Source organism: Carettochelys insculpta, chromosome 2 (assembly GCF_033958435.1).
Source record: "Carettochelys insculpta isolate YL-2023 chromosome 2, ASM3395843v1, whole genome shotgun sequence".
Taxonomy (NCBI): domain Eukaryota; kingdom Metazoa; phylum Chordata; order Testudines; family Carettochelyidae; genus Carettochelys; species Carettochelys insculpta.
Window position 1 is genome coordinate 14,344,967 of NC_134138.1, and position 18,241 is coordinate 14,363,207.

Genomic DNA, 18,241 nt, shown 5'->3' on the forward strand with positions numbered 1-18,241 from the left:
CCTCTCTTCAGCTGGTGAGTTATGGAGGTGCAGGCTTACGCCTGCTGCCAGTGGAAACACATTGGCTGTTAATTCCCTTTGTCTGCTGACGGGGGAGGTGGCAAAGTGGTCAGTTGCACAGGGGCCCAGTGTTTCAAAGGGGTATAGATCACCAGTCACCTCCCCTGCTACTTGGGCAGTGGCAACTGGGTCTCCAGGCCCCTTTGAAATGCCGCTGCAGTGCTGTTCTGTAAGGCTGTGTGGGAGGTGGGACAGGGCCAGAACCACGGTCTGAGTGGCACTAAAGGCTGACTGCCCTTGGCCCTGCCCCTTCCAGGATCATGGAGCTGGGCCCCCTTTCAACTTGCCCTGTGGCCCCCGGTGGCTGTTGGCCCTCCTGCCCAGGCCTGCATGGTGTTCAAAATGAGCTGCAAGATTTAGGGAAAGGAAACTGGGATCCCTCTCTTGCTTCCCAAAGAATCTTTGTGCAATACTCCTTTCAGGAGAGCACTTCTCTGGTCTCTCTCCATCCTTCTGGGAGAGCAGCCCAGTGGTGTCCCCTCAGGCTGTGACAGTGAGAGCAAGTATTGTAAAACTCTGAAGGTTTGCGGGGTCCTGCCTGGCTCCATCCTCTTCATCTGCTGCTTCCAGACTTGTTTTCCTCTTGGATTCCTTTCATCCAATCCCTTTTATCCGCCAATGCCTCTGTTTTCCTCTGACTGGAGGCTTTGAAGGCAGTGGCACCAAGAGAGAAAGGCCTGGGCTCTGCTTCCCTATGGCCCCCGATGCCAGTGCCAGTGGTTCATGGGGCTGTGAATCTAGATTGCATGCCCCGTTTCCAGGAAGTGAGCAATTTTGTTTTTTTCAATGCCTCACCTTGCTAGTGACATTACACGAGCTTTGGATTAACACAAACAACTCTGCTGGATCTGTTTGTGTATTCATCTTCCCCACACGTGCTCTTTCTTCCGCCAGTGTGTTGCCTGGTGCCCATGGAGTGAGATGAGTGAAGCCTTTGGGGTAATGGGCGCTTTCTTTTACAGGGTCTGCTATGGGATAGAAAGTGCTGAATAAAGGCACAGCACAGGGGACTCTTGCACTGCACTGCTCCACACCACGAAGCACCCTCAAGTCCTAATTCCCTCACTGATTCATTCCCATTTGTTCTGCAGAGACAGTCAGGTGGCTGGTCTGTACTGGGCAAATTACAACCCCTCTGCACTGGCCCAGCTGTGCTGGCCAGCATGTCAGGGTTTATACAGCTAATGAGGCTTCACACACTCGCTGTCTGTGTGCCCCAGAGAGAGAAGGATAGGCAGGCTTATCCTCCTGTGTCTGGAGCCAAAGTCCTAGCAGCCCAGGCAGAAGCACTGGGGTGGGGGTGAGGGGTGCATGGCCCTGGCATCCCTTTGTAGGAGCATGGTCCAAATTGCTGTGTAGCCTGGTAACTCATCCTGAACTAAAAGAGAGAGTAGGAGCTCAGTCAGAGGCGTGAAGCAGGAGACGACTGTGGCAAAGGCCCAGTACTTCTGTGAGTGGGAGACACACATATGGTTTTGTAACCCACACACCCACTGGCTGTGGTTCACTGTCCCATGTAGTGGCCCTTAGACCACTTACAGAGAGAAAGACTGAGTGTCCTCCACAGCCTCAGCTGGGAGCCAGCTGGCTTTCAGCTCATGCCCCTGAGGCCCATGCACAGAGCTCCAACGTTGTGTGTCCGCCTGTTGGTATTTACACTTTTCCAGTGCATTGTTCTTGCATGAGCTTGGAAGGAATCAGGGCTCCAGACATCTGGGTTAGGAGCTCAGTCACGCTGGTGAGCTGTTACTCATACTGGTTCAAGGAGTCCTACGAGACCCCATGCTCCCATTGGTGCGGAGTTACCCAGGCAAAGGAATGTGTCCAAGTCCACCACCTGTCCCTTTATTTAGAAAACGGACAGCATATTTCAAAACAGATTTAGACTGTAGGCCCCTCCACAGCCCACTCCAAGGGCTCTGGATGTGTTAACTTTCTATAAAAAGGCATGACAGGGTCCCTCTATTTACACACCCCAGTACTGTACCAGAAAAGAAAAGATTAGGTTTCATTGGAGGAGCTGTAATAACTTCCCTGTGGATATAAGAAGCAGGAAATAGGCCCTGTGGGGATAGATCTTGCCATATGGAATTGCCTATTATCAATAAGCCTTTTCCTAGGAGTCTCCTACCCTGCAACACAAGAATAGGGCTTGTTTAGTTTGGAAAAGAGAAGATTGAGGGGCGACATGATAACGGTTTTCAGGTATCTAAAAGGGTGTCATAAGGAGGAGGGAGAAAACTTGTTCTTTTTGTCCTCTGAGGATAGAACAAGAGGCAATGGACTTAAATTGCAGCAAGGGAGGCTTAGGTTGGACATTAGGAAAAAGTTCCTAACTGTCGGGGTGGTCAAACAGTGGAATAAATTGCCTAGGGAGGTAGTGGAATCTCCATTGCTGGAGATATTTAAGAACAGGTTAGATAGATGTCTATCAGAGATGGTTAGACAGTACTTGGCCCTGGCGTTGGGGCAGGGGGCTGGACTCGATGGCCTCTCGAGGTCCCTTCCAGTCCTAGTGTTCTATGATTCTATGAACACCTCAGGCCCTGCTTGGCAGAAAACAGGGGCTGAATAGCTTTCCCCATGCCAGCTCCATATGCCTCTAGGATCAGCACCAGTGAAGAAGTGCAGTGATCTTTCTCCTGAAATACTTGTTTTCCTCAGTGACCTGTCTCCTTCAGCAGTCTGCTGCAAAGAACCTCTCTGCAGCACACGAACATGGGTGCCTATACCTGAGATCAGTATTCCCCATATGCAGAGTGCTTGGGCAGCCCCCTAGGAGAGATTCAGATGCTGTCCAGCTGGTTAACAGAACCCACAGCCTCCCACAGCTGGCAGCATATGTTTCTGTTTCTGGTGCACATCAGCATGTGCCTTGGTGCACGCAATGAAAATTATTCCACCCAGGGATGGAAAAAATTACAAGGAACACTGCCTGAGACATGTGGTATCCAAGACAGAACCAAGTATGGGCTACTCTAAAACGGTAAGTCTCCACTATTTGAAATAGAGGAGGTATATTTAGACTTCAATGTGGGCCTGCTTCTGGTATCTCACTTATGTGACTATTCAATCAGGACTGAATCCTCTGCGGTAAGCACAGGGTATCAAACAATTGTAAGATCTGAATTGAGGCCTTTGCCTCAAGGAGGATAGCTGGCAAGAACCCCTGATGTCCTCTAGCCAAAACCTACCAGCAGCCCAGTACCGCTTATGCATGACTGGTCTGTCACTACTGTAGCCTGAAAATGCACCTCATGCTGGCCGAGTAGAAACCAACAAGTGTAAGGGTGACTATGACAGAAGAATTGCTCTTTCGGGGTTGTCATCACGCTCCTATACATTTAAAAATGATGAAGAGGGCAGAATTTGGAGGGAGTTTTTGGCTATTAATTGGTGTTACTTAAACTGTTATTGAATTAACACAGACAAGGCTCAGACACAGACTGGCCCCCATGTGATGAGAACCTCAGAGAGGATGTAAATTTCAGGCCCTGCCCCAGACAGTTCACGTTTACAATCTCCTGCAAGATGCGGCAAGTAGATGAGATGCACAAAGGGGTTTGTTTGGGAAAGGGAAGGATGGGGTAAAAGCAATAGGCAGTTTGAGCACAGACTAGCATTGTGTGTGGTTCTTAGGCAATCAGGAGCATTAGGTCACAAGGTGAATGAATACTGTGCAAGAATGAAAAAAAATCATGAGTTAATTTTCCCATTGTGAATCACTGAGCACATATGCTGCGGGGAATTCCATCTACGCTTTAGCCTGCAAACTGTGTGTGTCTGCAGCACGCAAAAATACCTTGTAAAGTTCTCAAATGGTACTTAGCAGAGTATTTCGGAACTGCTACAATTTGGCAGGAGACCAGTAAGTTCTTGTTTTACAGAAGAGATCATCAGTTTGACAGATGCATGGTCACATCATAAGCTGTGGAGCAAGGAATTACTGAACACTGCATTTGAATTTGACCCTTTCTGTCAGTTTGAGCTACGTGCATGGGGAGGTGGGTGGGGAGGTCAGTATATTACACCCACAAAAGAACAGTAGCAGAATATTATTCAGCTTGCAAAGTCAAAGCACTGAAAAGTTAGGAAATGACTAGATTGCCTATACACATTAATTTGCACCCTTTGTGCATATGCTTTATGAAACATTATTAATTACAATATGATGTATTGTTTTCTTCCCAGTGAACTCCTGTTGCCTTCAGTGCCGTAAAGGTCAGCTATTCAGTATTTGATTGTCATCGTTCAGTGTAAGGCCTTTGGCCTTATTTACTGTGAACTATTCAAAACCAGCCTGGAGACAGAACTGTTAATTTCCTTGTGGATTTATTATACTGCTCATCTGAATACTTCACAAGCCCCTGTGAGGGGAGGGTGCAGCATTTGTCCCATTTTACAGGTGGGGAACTGAAGCACAGAGGTCTTCGTGTCCCAAGTTTCCATTAGCTTTTGGTGCCCAATATAAGACCCTTAAGACTTGATTTTTCAAAGCACTGGGCATGAGATAGCACCTTTAAGCACAGTGCTCACTGACTTCAGCTGTGTCTGTAAGTGCTCAGCACTTTGGCAGATCCTACCCCAGGTATCGAGTCAGGTACACAGGAGATGAGGAACCCACAATTAGTTACCGCTTGTGGGAAGTTGGTTTCAGTGGCTTGTTCTGTGTCACTCAGGAACTTTGTGCCAGAGGCAGAGATCAGATCAGCTTCTCCAGGTAGGGATGCCAACTCTGTAATGTTTAAAAGCCAGACACTCCAGCACCCAAAGTATGAACAGTGTATGGAGATCTACACAGTACAGTGTTCACACCAAGCTTAAGCAGTACCAGAGCCGTGTCATACCAACAGTACTATATGGCTGAGAGCGCTGGTGGATGACAGAGCACGACCTTGCCAAGCTCTCATCCTTTCACATCACTAGCCTTCGCAAGATACTGCACATCTTTTGGCTGAAGACAATCTCCAACCATGACCTGCTCCTGTGATGCCACCAGGAGGACATGCCGACTATCATCATGAGAAGATGCTGGTGATGGATAAGGCACATGATGAGAAGGGAGGCAGATGCTATTGTAAAGATAGCATGTCACTGGGTGCCTGAAGGATGATGGAAACGTGGGAGGCCCAAGACAATAGGGCAGCGTACTATTGAGGCAGACATGAAGAGAATGAACTACAACTGGGACACACTGGAGAAATGGCCAAAGACAGACAAAGTGGAGGACCTTCATTGCTGCCCTACATGCCAGCGGGTGTAATAGGCTTTAACTAACTAATAACTCCAGCACAGCCCTGCCAATGGAGGCGTGGGGGTGGAGGGGGACAAACCGGGAACTACCCTGGAGCCCAGTGATTCAAAAGCACCCATAATGCCTACTGCTGCTATTGTGACAGCAGTGGCAGCTGGTGCCCTGAGCCCTTTAAATTGCTGCCTGAAGGCTGGCTGGTGGGAGGGGCAAAGCACAGTCCAGGCAGCACTGAGGGCCGGCCACTCCGTCCCTGTCCCTTCTGGGAGCACAGAGCAAGCTGCCCCCTCACATTGCTTGGGCCCTGTTGGCCCTGCTGTTCCCACATGACTACCAGAACTTCCCCCATCTCCTGCCCCTCGGTGCTTTCCCCTCTCCCAGACATGCATCTGCCCACATCAGGAGTGATTCACCTGCAGAGCCTCGGCTGGAAGCTGCAGCTGCCCAGTGCAGGTAAGGGGCAGCCCTGGCTGCGTAGGGCTGGACTGAGAGATAAACTGTTGCCGCCCAATCTCTCCCTGCTGTGGTAACCAGACTCTGGGTGTCCAGTCAGTAGATTTGACTGGACACCATCGGAGTCCCGTTTCTGACCAGGCTTTTCGTTCAAAAACCAGACACCTGACAGCCCTCTCTCAGGGGCAGCATTCATGTGTATTGTCCACAAGGCTGTCCGTTCTCTTCCTCTGCCTTTTTTCCTACGCACCTTCCAACACCCTCAACAATGTGGCAAGAGCCTGCTGAAGCAGCTCCTTCATTACCCAGCCCTGATTCTTTCCCAGAGCACGTCCAGCTGGTCTCCCAGAGGAGCTGTGAGGGGATGGCACATGCACAGTCTGGTCAGCACCAAGAGGCATGAAAGGCTCATGCACTTCCTGTGGATGGACTCTCCGGAGATTTCGGCTGTTACACTCTAGCAAGTATCAACTGAGCCTGTGCAAAGTGCGATTTCTCCCCCACCCGCCACTCCCAGACTTCTCATTCAGGCAGATTTCCTCAGGGATGGCAAGAGACAGACAGAAAAATCTCAAGTGCTTGCTCCAAAGCAGGAGAGCACCAGAATCAGACACGCCGATGGGGTGGGGGAGCAAAGGGGGTAAGTGCCCCAACGCCCAGTGGTACAAAAGTGGCTCGAGCTCCTGGCCACTACTGGCACTAACTGTGGCAGAAGAAGTCCTGAGCCCTTTAAATGGCTGCCGGAGTGCTGTGCTCCGAGCAGCACTGTGGGCTGGGGCAGGGGCACAAGGGTCTTGGCTGCATTGAGTGCTGGCTCTCCAAGCCCCATGTCTTCTGCCGGAGGCCTGTCCCTTCTGTGGATGCAGAACAGGTCCCTCCTCCCCTACCATCTTGCCCAGAGGCCCAGCAAGGCTGTCAACTCCACTGACAAAGACTATTCAAAAAAAAAGATCACCAGAATTTCTTAACATGGACAAAAGAGCCTTTTTCCCTAACATGATACTCAGACAGTATGGAACTGTTTTGTCTGAAGTTTTCCAAGGAAATCAGACTGAGGCAGCTGCCTGGCACATTTTGGTGTAAATGGTTCAGGCTTGAAAAAGTTATAAACAACTGAAAACAGGGTCTTATGATATTAAGTGTCAGGCAGCTTTAATAATAGGTGGTGTTACTGGCCTTAATATAGTGAGGAGAAGTAATGGTACTTAATAATGCTTCACAGGGCATGAATTAGATTTTTAGATATTACTATTAAACTCATGTGGGTGCCCTGAAGTTGTGTTACAAAGACTCACCACAGGCAAGTTTTTGCAAATGCATCATACATATAAAATGTAATAGTAGTAAAAGACCTGGAGAGAGCTAGCATCAGGGGTATCTAATATGATGAGAAAATGGCTTTGTCGACCTTGGCTAACACATTTACAATTTTAGATGGACTGTATCCCAGATTAATCTCATACCTTCTTTAACACATCTACAGTAGCACTAGCACTTCACAGTATTGTCTGTCAGTATCTGGGTCACGTATCACGCCCCCCCCACCATTCTTATAACTCCAAGGATGATTATGTTTTCCCTTGTGTCTGTGGCTTTCTGGCTATTTGATCCCTGAATCTATCAATGCTTCTTCTAATCTATCTGGATTAGACCAGATTAAATTATTATTCAGGTTTTTGAATCGCTTAGGTGTGTCTGAAAAATTTTACTGTAAGTCTTAGTGTGAGAGGCCTGACCATGTCCCTGGAGTCCTTTTGGCAGCAAAGATGGACATTTTCAGGAGGATCCTGAGGTGACAGGAATACCAGTATAGTTGTTTGAGGATGCAGCTGAAATATTGGTGCTTCTCTGTATTTTTGAATTAGCTGAGATTAAGTAGTTCTTTTGAGTATTGTTTGTATTATAGTAGCACCCAGAGACCTTGGTCATGATCAGGGTGGTCTTATAGTAGGAAATATCTGCTCACTGCTTGAAGGATTTACAGTCTAATTTAAGACAGGAACAACCATTAAATATAATAAACAACAGAAGAAAGGGGAGAAAATATTGGAGAAATAGTGTTCAGACATTGTGCACAAAATTGATAGTTCTGTATCCCTTGAAGATCACTCTCCTTTCCTATCCAGTTCTCTATCATAAATAAGTGAAGTCATCTGTCTCTGACTGCCACTTATCCCAGCCCTTAATGCCTGGGTGACTTCTTGTAGGCATCACAGCAGAAATTGGTCTTGAGGATTTAGAATGGATCAGTTATTATGGGCTCATCTTTACTCTAGTACGGACTTTCCGAACCTCTGCATTTGCTACAGTGTATGGAGCTTCTGATGTAAGCCATGTTAAAGTCCAGAGCAGTCTTTTCATTGACTTTTCATAGAATTGAAGCTGTTCAATTCTACACTGTCAATCTGCAATTCAAAGTCTGCACTTCGAAATTCATGCGACTGCCATTATGCTAATGAGGTGCTGAATATGCACATGAGCGCCTTATTAGCCTGCTTTGAATTGTCTCATTACCATGCCCCCTATGTCCGGCAGGGGCAAGTGTAGAAGCAGCCAGAGGCTGGAAGTGGATGACAGGAGAGAGATCACTCAATGATTGCCTGTTCTGTTCACTCTGTCTAGGGCACCTGGCGTTGGCCTCTGTTGGAAGACAAGATACTGGACTAGACTGACCTTTGGTCTTACCCAGTATGACCGTTCTTATATTCTTAAGTTCTTATTCATTTCCCTAGTTTACTGAAAAGACAGTCATGTGATTCTTTATCAAATGCTTTTCTAAAGTCCAGGTATACCATGTCCACTGCTTGCCCTTTATCCACAAGGTTTGTTCTCCTATCAAAGAAAGCTATGAGATTGGTTTGACATGATCTGTTCTTGACAAATCTATGCTAACTGTTATCTATCACCTTATTATCTTCCAGATGTTTGCTTAGTATCTTGTTATACCTTGTTATCTTCCAGATGTTTTATGGGCTATATATTAGGGCCTGTAATGCCTTAGCGATTCCATAAACACCATTAGAAGAATTTTTAAAAAAAGCTTCCAACAAGGTATGTGGAAACACAAGACTGATAAAAATTCTTTCCTTCAGCTAGCCACTTCCTGTTCATCAGCGACAATTTAGATAATTAAACTCCCTACTTGAGTAGTCTGAAGACACACATAGAACAAACTGGCTTGTATCGAGATGTAGAATTTATTAATGTGCTATATTATTTTTCTGAAGTGCTATATAATTATACACCATGTTTCCACCTCAGGCTATCCTTTTCTTTAGAGATGGATACTGAAGACATTCATTAGAGTGACAATGCAAAGTCATGTTATGAATGCTGAGTACTTGGAATATTAAATTTACATGTCCCTTTGTCACATTTAGTGGCATAGGAGTAATGGGATGAAATTAAGCAATGAATAAAAGACTGGACTCAGCAGCAAGAAGAATCGTTCAGTTATGTGATCTGTTATACTGGTCCATCCCTGCAAACCTGAAAGGGTCTTGTATGTGTGATACAACTGTGTCCATACCTGGGCATGTTTCTTACATTTCATGCTGAATAATTGATCTTTGTAGCATCAGTGTGTGATCTGTTTACATTTACTGCTATCAGTGCAAACAGTCTACAGAGAATCAGTGGAAATCCCATTACTCAAATTATTTAAACTGGTCAAAGTACTAGAAAGTATATGGCAGGGAATAACACTGTAACAGGTAGGAGATAGAATATATGGCCTAACAGGTCTTTTTCCATCTCTAACTTCTGCAGTGTTTTTGATATTTCTTAACGTTTACCATATAAGCAGAAGTAAGAAGGCCCTGAATTAAACTGGATAGGAGAGGGGAGTGATCTTCAAGGGATACAGAACCTCTCCCTGCCCATCTTTCCCCCCTGCTGGGGAAATGGGGTTGGAATGTAGAGTCTTGCCCCCCCACCCCCACCCCCACCCACCACCACTTGCAAGCCTGCTACTCCAGTTGGGAAGTGGGGTCATCATCTCAGGGCTTTCCCCGCTCCTTGGCAGGAGCACTCCACTGGCAGAATGGTGCACAATCCAACCCTCACAAGCCAGCCTGGGAGGACTCCAGGGAGGTAGACAGAGCAGGTGGAAATATGGGTGCACACATTTTTCCAGTACTCTGGTCACAGGCCCTGATGGCCCAATGGCTGTTCCACTGCTATATAGACACAGCTGGGGGCCAGTGAAAGTGATATGAGGGCATTCTGAAGGCACACATGAAAAAGTGCACTATCGGTGTCGACAGCTGGGAGAATCTTTCCCAGGACTGTCTCCAGTGGAGAGCGCTAATCCATGAGGGGTTGTGCAATTCGAGAGGCCCTGCTGCAGTGCAGATGAGGAGAGGTGGAGAGGAAAAGAGCATCAAAAACTGACCCCATCCCTCCACCAGGTACCAACACCTGCCTGTTCTGGGATAAGATCTGTGGCTCCAGAACTGGCTCATCAGCCATCAGTGAACTCACAAATAGGAGGGTGACATGAAGACATTCTACTTGTTATTGAGTGACCGACAAGAAAGACACCAGTTACATACTATGGACGACACTGTCAGTCAGTGCCCTCTTCAGTCCTTTACCAGCAGCATCTCAGGCTCACACCAAGATACTTCTGGAACTACCCACTGGCTCACTAATCTGGATTTGGCTATTTGAACATTACTAATCATTTTTCTTTGCTGTGCAGAAAAGGATGAAGAGGAAACTTCTGCTCCAGCACTAAAATATTCCCATCTCTGCCATGCACCTCTTTATTTCTCTGTCTGGGAACAGACTGACAGCTACTGACCTTCCATGAGTCCACACATTCTGACATCAGTGAACTAAATTGGGAAAAGGATTCCACAGCAGAAGACTCCTCATTGAAAATACCTTACGTCCAACTATATTAGTACACATGGAAGTGTAACTATATGGATTTGAGTAATCCTATTGACTTCAGGTTGACAGGCCACCCGGGATAAAGTTACAGACATATGTAAATATTTGCAGGATCAGGGACTCAGTTAATTCCTCCCTATATAAAATAGACAATGTGACACTTTTGCACAACTAACCCTCTCTGTTCAAATCAGGCTAAGGTCTAGAACAAAAAGGGTTTGAACTACCGAAGTATACTGACCAGTCCCTGCCTGCCTCGTTCTGAAGCAGGCGTTCTCATTTTGATTCCCACTATTTTTTCTCCTTGACTTGAATATCTATTTTGAAATATCTTTCAAGATTCATGAAGTGGCACTTAGCTCCTCAAATATTTATCAGGGAGGACTCTCCAGATCCCATCCCCCACAGTTGTCTTTAATTAACATAAAACATAATTCAGCAGCCTTGCAATGTATGATTTTTGGCAGGTGTGATTATCCGCTGGGGATGAAAGACTCTTACAGGCTACCTCTGTGTGCTAGGTATCCCTAGTGGTGTAACCTCTATGGACCAGATTTTCAACGGGTGTAAACTGATTTCAGGGGAACCCTTCTGATGTACACCAGCTGAAAGTCTGGTCCCTTTTATTCAGAGCTCCCATGGACCTAAACAAAAAAAGATTGTTTCTTTAAAATAATTTATAAAACTTGAATATTTTGCCAACTCCAGCTGCGCAGTGACAACAGAGACATGAAGGAGAACTACTGAAAAGATGGTTTCATTTCACACAAGTGCTGTTAGGTCATACTTATTTTTCCAGAGCCACGATGCCAAAGTGTTCCAAAAAAAAAGGTTAAATATTGTTCTGAATACTCCCATAGCAATTTTTAATATTTTTGGTGGTTGGCTTGTGAAAGAGACTGATCTAATGGAATTCCGGTAGTGTGTATCTAACAGTAATCTATGACTATAATTGTACAAGCTATTTCTGCTTAGTGATCACTAGGTACCATTCTCTAATGCCAAAGTTTCTGAGCCTCGTTGTGCCATAGTGACACCTGCTGGAAAAATTTGGAACATCAGCACCTCACAGGCTGCACCCACCAAGGATAATTCTTGCAACAGAGAGGCAGCCGCGTTAGTCTGTATCTTCGAGAACAACAAGAAGTCCTGTGATACCTTATAGACTAACAGATATTTTGCAGCATAAGCTTTTGCGGGCAAAGACCTGCTTCGTCATCATGCATCTGACAAAGCGGGTCTTTGCCCATGAAAGCTTATGCTCCAAAATATCTGTTAGTCTATAAGATCCCATAGGACTTCTTGTTGTCCTTGCATCAGTAACTTGCACCAGCATTTTTGAATTAGGATCCTTTAGATTCCAGTGGCTGGTCAACCAATCCAGATGCTTGAGCCTTTACATTTCAGATGTCGGAAGAGAATGAGCAGTTCTCTTTTATTGCATTTAATTTCTGATGTGTTGTCCCCTCTAAAATGTTCTAACATTTGTGGGAAAAGATGTAAGAAACATTGCTTCTCCACGCCCATATGTGACATCAGCTATGGAAAATACAGCATCCAAGTCTCTGTACAATTACACAGGCATATTGAGAGTTCCACCTGTATAAATGGTCTCTGAGATTTTTACTTCCCCTAGTCCATGTTATGTCTTCACTTACTTCAGAGGGACAACGACAAGATAGATCTAAGTTCAGAGCTGCTAAATTTATTTTTAAGTGTAATCTTGGCACCTCCACATTCTTTTGATATGTTTTCCACCAAAACAAATGGTTCAAAGAGGAAAAGAAATAGCTCCCTACTCAGGAGCGACCCCACAATAAAAAACCAGCATACACCGGCCATTAGTTAAGTTTCACAATCGTGGGGTACATCTACACTCCTCAGTCTCCTTCAGTGAGCATGGCCAGATAAGCTGATCATAGATAAGTTGATTTCAACTCTGCAATTTTGTAGCTGGAACTTCATACTGATGATCAATCTTAAGGCCTGGAGTGGACCTGGCCATGCATCTATCACTAAGCATGCATGTAAGTATTGGAGGAAACAAAATCTTAGTGAGCAAACAAGTCTAAGGAGTCTCTGTAAGCTAGTGAGGAAAACATGGGTTTAGAAGCATTGAGAGTATCTTTTAAAATGTTTCATTAGCTGGAAGCACTTCAGTGTGGGGCTGCCTGAAACAGGTGGGTGGACAACACTGATTGCAGTGCTGTGAGTCTTACTGCAAACCAAATAGTTATAAGAAACACACTTAAAGAGTCACCAAATGTGGTTTCCATGTTTTTTAAAAAATAGAGCTGGCCCAGTATTAGAAACCTCAGCAAATTATTTACCAAATCCGGGTGAATTTCTAGTTTGCATCAAAACCAGTTAAGTTTACCATATCTTCAGCTAAACCAAATTAAAATAAGCCACCCTTAATTCAAATTAAACTATTGCCCACACAGTCACTTCCTAACTGGTTTAAAATAACACTTCAGTTTAGTTGAAATAGCAATGTCAGTTGGGGTGTGAGAGACCTACCCCCCAGCCTGCTGTAGCTATTCCGGCCTAAGCCCCAGCATAGATACAGCTATGTAATCTCAATGGAAAAAAGTTCTGTTGACACACCTGCCTATGCCCAAGGAGGAAGGAAATACACCTTCCATCGGAGTAGGCTGCATTTGTGCTATAGGTTTTTTCAGGCATAGCTACACTGATATGCTGATGCTGGTATAGTCTCCATATTGTAGACATACCCTAAGTTCAATTGGTGCAGCCATCTCATCGGTAAAGCCAAAGAGACTTGATAGTGAGGCATTTGCATATGAACAGTACTTTGTCTTATTAGCACACACCAGTTCTGACATCTGAGAACTCAAAATCGTCACAGATGAGATAGAAATCGGACTGGAAATAAACATAACTCTGATCTGAGTTCTGTACCTCTGAAGGTGGATACATGACAGCAGTATTCCCTGTAAACTGAGTGCTTGGGCACGGAGGTGCAGCTGCTGCCCAGCTGACTAGCAGAGTGCCCAGAGAAACACAAGTGTGGGCAGCATGTGTTTTTGTTGGTGATGAACATCCACATAGGCCTTGGTACATGTAACAAAATTTATTCCACCCAGGGACAGAAAAAATTAGAGGGAACATTTCATGAGAGGCTCAATGGTTTCCAGTCTGATGTATTGATTGTGCCGTTGCTGATGGGCTCATTTAAACTAAAATAACCTGGCAGTCTCTTCCTTTCAGACAACTCAGGCTGCTGGGCATTGGAAGGAGCCTGAGAAAAGACCTTAGCCTTTGAAAAGTAGGTGAACTCCTTGCCTCTTTGTCTGTATACAGCTTGCACCTATTCAAGTAAAACACGAGTTAGAGGAGATGACCCTAAATGTGCCGTTCCCAGAGTTTGAATTGTTGCTTTTGTTTTCTTCACAATCTCATGCTTCTGCAAGTTAATAATCACTCTTCAATTGCCTTCTTTTTCTTCCTAGGCAAGGGATGGATTTATAGACTGTTTCTCACCCCTGCAAAAAGTGAGTGAGTGTGTGTGAGAAGAAGGGAGATATGTCCCTTACAGGAAGATATCAAGTGCCTTATGTCTTGGTTCTTCTGACGCTCCTTGGGGGTGGAGAGAAAATTTCGGCACAACGAGCAGGTATGTGCTGATGCTCTTGGGACAAACAAATATTTAAAAGCAACTTAGATTTTCTTTTCTTCTAGAAAAAGGTAGATGTGCGCCCACCTTTAAAAATAGAGGAAGCAGATCTCAAGGAGACGGGGTAATTTAGTGGTTCAAGGATCTGCACTTAACTAGAATCCTGTAACCACTGTAGGATCAGGTCAGAACAGGTTTATTTCTGCTCTTCAGGTTTACAGGCTAGACTGAGGAGCATGCAGGTTACTCTGCACAGGTGTGATCCAAACCCCATTGAAGTCAGTAGGACTCTGTCCATTGACTTCTATGGGCTTTGAATCAGACCTTTAGGGCCTTCAGAACTGTGATATCTTGGGCTTTTTCACAAGAGACTCAGCTCTCTGAGTGTCCACTAATTTTGTACTAAAATGAGAGGATAGACACCCCCTCAAACCCAGCAGTGGCTGCCCTCAGTGTATGAACTATGGCCGTAGTTTGCACAATGCTTTGGGGTGATATATATAGCTGTAAATTTTGTCATCCAACGAGCAAGTAATCTATGCAAATGAATAGACTTCATCTCTTTTTCCTGTTTTCAACTCATCCAGAAACAGGTTATGATGATATCAAACTTACTGGTTTGTTGAGCAAAGAACTTATGGGCCTGTAATTGATGCATGCACTGTTTTGCTTGGAGACACATCGCATGGAAGGATTCTGTTTGTGGACTGAATGGCCCCTACCCCTTAGAATTATGTTTCCATTGAGGATTTAGGAAACAGATAATCACACCTTGATGATAATACCCACCATTTCTTTCAAACAAATTCTCTCAGCCAGTAAATGGTTTTGTCAGAATATTCTTAGAAACAAGGAAAGGGTTCTCTGTGTGATGCAAAGGAATATATTTAAAGACCTTGACTGGTGCTCACTGAAAACCTTTGGCAGCATTCACCTTGCTCTGTCAAGTATATACACACCAAAAATCACTGACCCATCAAGGATCAGCCCTGTTACAGTGGGCTTTCCTGCATGAATTCCCAAATAATAATAATTCACTGTCTTCACCACAATGGCCTTATTTTATAAAGGACTATTGAATAAAGAAGGGATTACATCTCCATTCTCTGTCTGGTTTTAAATTATGCTTACAATCACCTGGTGCAATGTGAGCAAAGAAGCAACATGTACAGAAATTACTGAATGTGTATAAACTTGTGTTCTTCAGTTAGGTCTGTTTAACCCATTTTTTCCAGACAGGATAGGTTAATGATGCTGGATTTTTCCCATAGCCTTTACAGTTGAAGATGAGTTGAGTTGAGTTTTATAGTTAAGTCATATAATGCTCGTCTATTGCATAGAGAGCAGAGTTAAACTCAATATTCAAAGGGAGACACAGGCACATAACTTAACTGGTTGCTTATAGCGTAACACCCACCTGTTCCAGCCATCGTGCACCCTCAGGTCATATAAGAGATATATCATTTTGGTCCCCTCATGTAATCATTGAATAATGGCTTTTTAGTCTTCCGTTGAGTGGCTGGCTGAATAATGAGCACTGTTAGCAGGAAGTCATTCATACAGCTCTGGAATCTACAAGGTGATGTAAAAAGATGTTGTTCCACAAGATGTTCATGGTCAATAGAATCAGATAAGTTCAGTGAAATTCATCTACAAAGATGCTAACACTAGTGATGGGTAAACTCTACAAGGGCTTTTTCAGATAAGCACAGGAAACATGAGATCCTCTGACCTGTGTAAACATTCTATCCTCTATTGTGCAGTCTTGGGAATTATTGCCTTTCCCTCCAAACACTGTTCTTCCTGGCCCGCACTAGAATCCTGCCATACATCATCCTCATCGACCAGATCCTGGCAATGCAGGTGACCTTGCTGGGACAGTTTTAGTAGATCTGCTTTCCTCCAAGACTGTCCACCACCAATGCAGGAGCACAGAGCCTGTTGCCCAGCTGACCTCTGAAGATGACTGGCTACTCCTGGAGCTAATCTACCCAGATCAGAAGAGAGAATGGAGAGCATTCCTGGAGCCCCTGTGTTGAACTCATGGAGGGCTTGGGATGTTTTTCATCTTGTTTCAACCAATTCACCCTTCCATAGGTGACACACACCAATAAGAATCTGGGAGGGTTTTCTAGCAGACACTGAGTTAGCATTGCTATGTACAGTAGCTGGGCACAGGGATATATATATATATATATATATATAAATGAAATTAATCTATATCTATATCTATATCTATATCTATATCTATCTATCTGTCTATCTATCTATCTATCTATCTATCTATCTATAGCTCTCTTCCTGTAGTCCCTTGGCTTTTCTGTGGTTATATACACACACTGGCTTGCGAATGCTCAGACAAAGCAGGAAAAAGACCTTTTGGTGACTAGCTCTCCTTGAAGAGAGTTGTGAAATATACAGCCTGTTTGGCTTCTTGGTGCAAGACAACTGTGATTAAAACATGTGTTGGCCTTTTTGATTGCACAGACTTCAGATGTGAATATTTTAATTAACAACAAGACGGGTTGTGGGGGAGGGGAAACACTTGCTTTGCAAAGGAACTGTACTTTGTTGTCAAGGAAGCGCTCTACTATTCAAGGAATCATCCCTTGGTCAACACACACTGGCAAACGGAATAAGAATAAAAATAATCTTGTTATAAACTTGCCTCTCTGAGACTTTATGGGGAAGAAAATAGTTGCTTTGTAGCTAAGCATAAATAAGTTAATACTATCACTTGTGAGGGAACATGGAAGCTTCGTGTTTCAAGGTCAAAGTTGCTACAGGCATGGTCAACACAGAGGTCTTGATCCACCAGCATTTTTTCAATGCCCTGCATAAGAAGCGGACATGGAAAAGAGACTTCTGAGGTTTTTAAAACAGAAGAGCAGCCTCATATACACACAGGCAGTGTGGGCAAAAGGACTGGAGGAGACAAGCAGAGCAAGCAGAACAGGAAAGAAGAGGGACTGAATTCAAGACAACAGAAGCCTCCCGATCTAAAATAGATCTCTCAAAATTGACTGGGTGGGGTGAAGTGGGAAGGGGGGGGAAGAAAGACTGGAAACTTGTGCTCATTTTATGGACCAAGGAGATAGATACTTCCAGCAAAGAATCAGTGCACTGAATAGACATGATTAGAGATATTAGGATATGTGTGATGATCCACTTTCAGCTTCTCTTAGTAGTATTTTCCATTGCCCCTGCAGGTTGCAAGAATGTCCACTATGACCTTGTCTTCATCTTGGATACCTCTTCCAGTGTGGGTAAAGAAGATTTTGAGAAGGTCCGCCAGTGGGTGTCTAATCTGGTGGAGACCTTTGAGATTGGACCACAGAAGACCCAAGTAGGAGTTGTACGTTACAGTGACAGGCCAACCACGGAGTTTGACTTGGGAAGGTACCAAACTCGTGAGGAAATCAAAGAAGCTGCGAGGAACATTCAGTATTATGGGGGCAATACAAACACTGGTGATGCCCTCCGGTACATCAACACCTACAGCTTTTCCAAAGAGGCTGGTGGGAGGCTTAGTGACCCAACCATTAAGAAAGTGGCCATACTCTTGACTGATGGAAGGAGTCAGGATTATGTCATGGATGCAGCCACTGCAGCACGTAAGGCTGGAATAAGGATCTTTGCTGTGGGAGTTGGTGAGGCCTTAAAGGAGGAATTGGATGAAATTGCTTCTGAGCCTAAATCTGCCCACGTGTTCCATGTCTCCGATTACAATGCCATTGATAAAATACGAGGGAAACTGAGACGACGGCTCTGTGAAAGTAAGTTGAGACTGCGTTACTTTAATATATAGAGAAGTATAATATGACAATCATTATATGTCTTTATATATGCTTTTTTCACTCTCTCTTATTTCTAAGACCGGGTCTACACTACAGGGGAAGGTTGAATTAAGATACACAATTTCAGCTAAGTTAATTACATGGCTA

At 44.6% G+C, this 18,241-nt stretch overlaps 1 protein-coding gene across 1 annotated transcript in view; it reads left to right on the forward strand.

Moving 5' to 3' along the window:
• The first annotated feature begins 17,046 nt into the window (after positions 1-17,046).
• Positions 17,047-18,241, forward strand: part of COL22A1 (collagen type XXII alpha 1 chain) — a 263,941-nt gene continuing 262,746 nt past the window's right edge. The window contains exons 1-2 of the mRNA XM_074984490.1: positions 17,047-17,083; positions 17,507-18,073. Of these exons, the coding sequence (XP_074840591.1) occupies positions 17,047-17,083; positions 17,507-18,073 (604 nt within the window). The remainder of the gene's footprint in view (positions 17,084-17,506; positions 18,074-18,241) is intronic.